The sequence below is a fragment of the Poecilia latipinna genome, unplaced genomic scaffold (genome assembly GCF_001443285.1).
Source record: "Poecilia latipinna isolate Pla-1442-1.1 unplaced genomic scaffold, P_latipinna-1.0 Scaffold4044, whole genome shotgun sequence".
In the NCBI taxonomy this organism is placed as follows: domain Eukaryota; kingdom Metazoa; phylum Chordata; class Actinopteri; order Cyprinodontiformes; family Poeciliidae; genus Poecilia; species Poecilia latipinna.
In genome coordinates, this window is record NW_015116660.1 from 11,801 (window position 1) to 18,101 (window position 6,301).

Consider the following 6,301-nt stretch of genomic DNA (forward strand, 5'->3'; position numbering starts at 1 on the left):
GGGGGGAATCGCTTTATCTTATTTTATTTTTTTTAATCTTAAAGCCGAATTGCAAGCGTGATATAGAAATATTAAAATATGCTCTTTGACAATATAATGTGTTTCATAACCTTATCACGCTCTGAGCTCATGCTAAACAATGCCCGAGGCTCGTGGTCATTGTGACCCGGGCGGCGGCCGCACTATGGACCTACCTGGGAGAGAGGAAGTGGCCATTCTTCGCTCTCACGCAAGGATGTTTGTTAAAGAGTATAAAATCGGGGTAAGTCCCTCATCTTGGCAGAGTCTGCTGTGGGTTGCGTACGAACGTCCAGCCACGTGAATGCTGCTCTCTGCCTGGACTGACGGCTCTCCAGTCCATGTGTCACGGTAAGAGCGATATATTAAAGGACAATATTTAGCATCACGTATAAATGTATGAATGATTGCTTTGCTGAAATCTGTGGCGTAATAAAAGACACATTTATTCTAGCAGATCAGCGTGTTGACTCATTTTTGTTGCCGATCACTTCTGATTCTGTTCAAAATTTCACGGAACACAAGCGTCTCAGAGTTTCACTTGTGGAGGACAGTAATTTCTAAAAGATTTATAGGTTTATGTATTTAAAGCCGGCTGCGCTCGGACAAATAACACAGCGCGCGCTGCTGCTGCTTTATCTCTGAAGTTGCCTCAGCGCAGATCGCGCGCGCCTCCTTTCACTCAAACTGGACACAAGCTGACCTGTCTGGATATTTACATCAACCCCCTGTAAGGAATTATGATTCTTTGGAGAACTCTATATCAAGATAAGAGCTTAAAACGAACCGCGTTAGCTCTGGTTGCGCAGCTCTATGTGAACCACCAGAATAATTTGTAGTCGCGCTTTCAGAGGTGAGGGTTGAGGGAGCGGTGAGAATGATTTATATTTGTGAGCAAAACATTACGCGGCATTTACACCTCAACACGCTGCCCGACGTGTGGCTCTGTCTTCCCTGTAAAGTTTATGTATGGTCCCGTTTAGCCAGTGCGTTAGTGGTTAACCAACCAGTACTAACCTCATCATGCAGGTTCAGCCTGGTGAGAAGCTTTCATGCTCGCCTCGAAGTCACGCATCACGCTGATTTTATATTATTATATTATTATTTTTAGTAATAATTTTTCCAGATACACGATGCATCAAAACTAGGGTTGCCACCTTTCAGAAATCAAAACAAGAGACGAATAACACGGCACACCGCCCTTGGGGTGGGATGTATAATATTTTATGGCAGTGGTTTTTGTCTTTAAAAAGTGATCCACAGAGCAGTTGTTCATGCATAGAGGTTGGTTAGTACCCCAAAATTGTACTCCAATCAGAGTAGTATACTTTAAATACGTTTAATTAAGCAAGTGTAAAAAGTATTTGGTAAACCACTGAGTAACTGATCATAACACCTGATTTAATAATCAAAATGTGTCCTCAGACTACTAAAAGTATAAAAGTTATGTGAACATTCTGATATTTTATAGAGTATTACCAAAATATTTTTATAAATAAGGAGTTAGGTTTGGAGGCTGGTTCTAGACCAGATTTACCACAGGGGCCAGGATAGTTGGTGTTTTTCCACGGCAACACTTGAAAAAGAGTAAAACAAACAAACAAAACAAAAAAAACCCCCCCAAAAAACAGAGCAATATTTCATCATTTGAATAAGTCAGCTAAAGACCCACTTGCATCTCCAGAGATCCAGGTTGCAGATCCCTGGCAGATGGAAAGTGTGATCCTATACAGCAGCTAAAAGTGCAGCACTATAATTTTTAATTCATTGTTAAAGTAAAATTGTGCAGGTTAAAAAAATCCGCCACTGAGTATTAACACAAGACATTTATTTAGTATAACTTCTTTGGTACCCCGTTGGCCCCATCTAGAACCGCCCCTGGACCGCAGGTCTGTGTCTGGTGCATTAATGACCACTGAACAATGAATTCATAAAATATGCGTCGGTTCGTAGCATTCTGGGAGTCCTGTGTAGCTCCCGCAAAGAGAAATTAGCTGACCTTAATATTTCTTGTGTTTTATTTTGGTCATTATTGTTACACTTAGTGTTAATATGTGTGCATGTCTATCGGACAATTATAGAAATACGGAACAAATTGCGTCCCGTATCGGTTCAATACGGGACGCAACATTTAACAGCGAAATACGGGACAATTCCGTATTTTACGGGACGGGTGGCAACCCTAATCAAAACATATCAAATGCTTTGTCCACTTAGTCAGACAGAGTTAAATTTGTATTTGTGAACAAACAGATCTCAAAGATTAAACTCACAGCGTCAGATTGTTGCTATGGTAACAAAACAATCTAACTATGAATATTGTTCTTTGAACTTTTACAAAGTAAACTTGCCAACTCCTTCAAATCTTACATTTAAATGTTGAACAATTCAAAATATTTTAATTTACGTATGCTGAAATCATCAGATGAAATTTAGCAGCATTGATCATCTCAATAAACAAATCTGTGTTCAAATATTAGCATTTATGGGGCCCTAAAGGCCTGGGGGGCCTGATGGAGCCGCTGACTTGATTTGGATTAAACAGAAGTGCAAATAATTGATATTCATTTTAATTGAATTTTTTGATTAGTTGTTTTTAAGACCAGTTGTGGGTTTAAATAGTGTTTCACTGGCGATGTTTTCCCGTAACATATCTAATCCAGTAATATTTTTACTTTTTCTGTCTACTTAGCATCTTTTAATATACAAACATAGTGCACCGCCCGTAGACCGCCTCAGTGCCCCCAACCACCGGGCTTAGCAAATTTTCTGGGGGAAAATTTGCTAATCATAACATTGCACCTTTTTTATGTTTTATATTTTTCCCACACATATTGAATTTTGTCTGTTAAATTGTACATAATATACTATATGTTGCATTGAAGGTGAAGAAAGTAAAGTAAGTTCAGAAATGCTTCATCATGATCTCATCTTTTTACCTCTGGTATTTTAGTAGAAATGTAACCACAGCTGGAAGTCACTATGCCATTTTAGACTGTCCAGCTGGTTTCACATTGTCATCAATGGTCTGCACCAATACACTGAGATCAAGGCATTATTTCTGAGTGTCTAACTTTTTGTTCTTTCTTGGCTTTTACACAAAGCCTCAGGCTAATTTCTCATCAGTCTGTTGCGGTGCCCTGCAACAGACTGCCACCTGTCCAGGCGACCCCAGCTTGGATGGATGGACGGACGGAGTTGCGTGCAACTAAATTCAGCACGCATAATCAGATTGACATTCTGAGCATCCATTTAGTTTCTTTGCTCGCTCACTCAGTTCACTTTTTCTCTCCCTCCTCTCTGTTCGATTGAGTTAAACGAGGCCTCACTACTGCCATCACCCAAAAAGTTTGACAGTATAACTATAGATTTCTGTATAGAAGCACAATCCAGCTCTGTATCCGGGGCAACTTAATTGTTCAATTTTTTCTACTTGAAATGCTCCGACTGTGACTCTTGCGAGTTGGATAAACATTGGTTTTGCTCAACTGAACTTCCTGCTTTGGAGAAACAGATGGTGGGTCACTGGGAAGCCGCAGGCCTTGGTTAATGCCACTATAAAAAGCCTCCTGTGGTTGGAGCCGGCTAAAGCCAACATCCTGCAGGACCCCTCCCCTCCCAAGTTGGCCCTGTTGGAGATGTCCAATTTTGCTGAATTTGATCTTGCCAAGAGGAAATCCAGCACAAACACATAATGACATTCACAGAAGTTATTAGGTTAGGAGAAACTGCACTGGAAGCTGGTTGAAAAAGAGAAGGACATCTAAAGGACAACATGGCAAAAAAGGACATCTGGTTTTTGTCTCATTCAGCTATTCTCAGAATGTTTTCCACAATTATTATTTTCTCTTTCCCTGTTCTTGTACCCACAAATAACAACCAGAAGGCGGAAAACATCCATACAGCACATTTGAACTGTTTACACTCATGGAAATAGTTTTCACTTTCTCATATATTTGAATGCCTTTTTTAATCCGCATATATATTATATTAATTAATCTTCTCTATCATTTTACCTAAGCAGGTGATGTGGAAGAAGAAACCTTCTCTTGCTCAATGTTGTCATACAGAGCGATTTTTCAGGCCAAACTAAGACTCCTGGGTTTGCATGTTCTCCCTGTGCATGGTGGGTTTTCTCCAGGTACTCCGGTTTCTTCCCACAGTCCAAAAATTTGACTGTCAAGTTTTTTCTAAATTCTCCTTAGGTGTGCTGTTTTTCCTGTCTGTCTCTGTGTTGCCCTGCAGCAGATTGGCGAACTGTCCAGGGTGATCCAGGCCTCTCGCCCAAAATGTCTCACTGGAGATAGGCACCAGCACCCTTCCCAACCCCATTAGGGACAAGAGTGTAAAGAAAATGGATGGACGGATGGAAGAAGTTATGAGGATTTCACCGAAGACATGAGCAATTTATCTGCAGTTTTGTAGGATGAAGCTAAATGAAATACGGCAGCAATTCTGCAATGCAGATTTGCTACCGTATTTTTTAGTTGGCATGGCAAACTCCTACCACAGTCACTACCATCATCCCAGGAAAACAGTTCATTTCACGCAATCACTATAGTCACACTAGCCGGGTAAAAACCAGTCCCTTGTCCATTAATATTTGCTTTGTCCAGAGTGTCTGGACTCTTGATTAATGGGAAACAATTGATTCCTCTGTTGAAGTCTAAAATTTTACCCAATCGACAATGTTTCCCCGTCATAATCATATCAAGATACAAGTAGCTAAATATGTCACTTACTGCTCCTCTGTCGCTGCCAGAAGCAATACTGAGGTCTAAAATGTCTGTACTTCCACAGTCTGTACAGTGCTGTTGGAATGGGTTAATGTGATTGGCTAAGTTACCCATGTAGGGTCTGTTCATATGATTGGCTGAAGCAACAAGTAAAAATGTTGTTCTGTCCATTTGTGAATCTTGTTCGGTGCATTTGTTAATACTGAGACTGTTTTTGCTCCATGCTTCTCTTTTTGATTTCAATATTATGTCAAGAAGATACATTTCCCTCCATATGATAATAATGAAACTTTATGAAGGTGTCTGTCAGACAAATATCATCAAATGGCCTCTGAGGGAGAGGGAAAAGTGTAGGTTGCAAAATTAAGGAATTATTAGTTGTGATAAATGGGGGAGGGAAGAGCAGAACCAATCTGGGTCAGCCTGCAGCTAAGGGGATCCTCTTACCTTTTGGGAGTATCTAGGACTTCCCTCAGCTCCTCATGTTCCATGTGAAATACACTGGAGAAGGAATTCTACAGAAAGAATGAAACAAGTTTATTTGACTTGGAAAATAAGCAAATAGTCTAAATTTCCTAGTTATACCGACCACTCAATGTGCTTTACACTGCAGCCAGTCACATTCACAACATGCACACATCCACTCACTGATACCCAGATCAGTAGGCAATTTGAGGTTAAGTGTCACGCCAGGGGCAGTGTCGGGCGCTGTTGGGAGTAAATAATTCTGTGTTTTCCTCTATCTCTTTTAGCTGCTTGCATGCTCAAATATACACACACGTAGTACCCATGCACACATAGATACAAAGCTAAGGTTAAAGGAAATGACACACTAGGAATGCCCTCCAGCTTAGATGGAAGCCAACAAGAAGAATTGGGGACCATTTTGCTCTGTTGTCACATAAGGAAAGCGTGACAATGGACCAGAACCACATTTTAGTCTTAAAAAATTGAATTGATTAAATAAACTCACTGACTCTTCTTGAACCTCATACATTAAGAACCTAAATGGAGAAAGGATCTTCTCCATCAGCACCTCTAACTACACCATTAGCACAAATGAGTCAGTTCTGCAATGAGCGCTACACCAAGGTTATATTTAGCGGAAGCTAATTCTAAATACTAAGTTCAATTTAAATAATATGTGTCCTTAAAAACTACAACCATCGAGGTCCAATTTACTTTTGACATTATAATTTACATGTCCTACAAAACCGTTAGATATTGTACTTGTTTATGTTTACATCTTCTGTTTAGATACATTTTACTGTCTGTGTTTCATTTTGCTCCTATGTTTCTTATTTGAAATAAAGGTTTTTTTGGGGAAAAAGGGAGAAAACAGAACTGCAGTGTGACCAGTCTCCACCCACTTCAAAATAAAAGCATGATCAAACGGTTTTTTATCAAACTACTTGAAGAATATTTATCAGTTGGTAGCTAAAAGTTCAATACTAAAGTCAAACTTTATTCAACTGAAGGTTTACAAACAGCCATATAAATTAGTTCATTCGAATATATGCATGTAACCCGGTCCAAACTAAAGGTGT

General features: G+C 39.8%; 1 protein-coding gene across 1 annotated transcript in view; it reads right to left on the minus strand.

Moving 5' to 3' along the window:
* Positions 1 to 6,030, minus strand: part of LOC106942108 (cGMP-specific 3',5'-cyclic phosphodiesterase-like) — a 16,542-nt gene extending 10,512 nt beyond the window's left edge. The window contains exon 1 of the mRNA XM_015025290.1: positions 5,202 to 6,030. Coding sequence (XP_014880776.1) covers positions 5,202 to 5,245 — 44 coding nt within the window. The 5' untranslated portion in view covers positions 5,246 to 6,030. The remainder of the gene's footprint in view (positions 1 to 5,201) is intronic.
* Between the last annotated feature and the right edge of the window lie 271 nt (positions 6,031 to 6,301).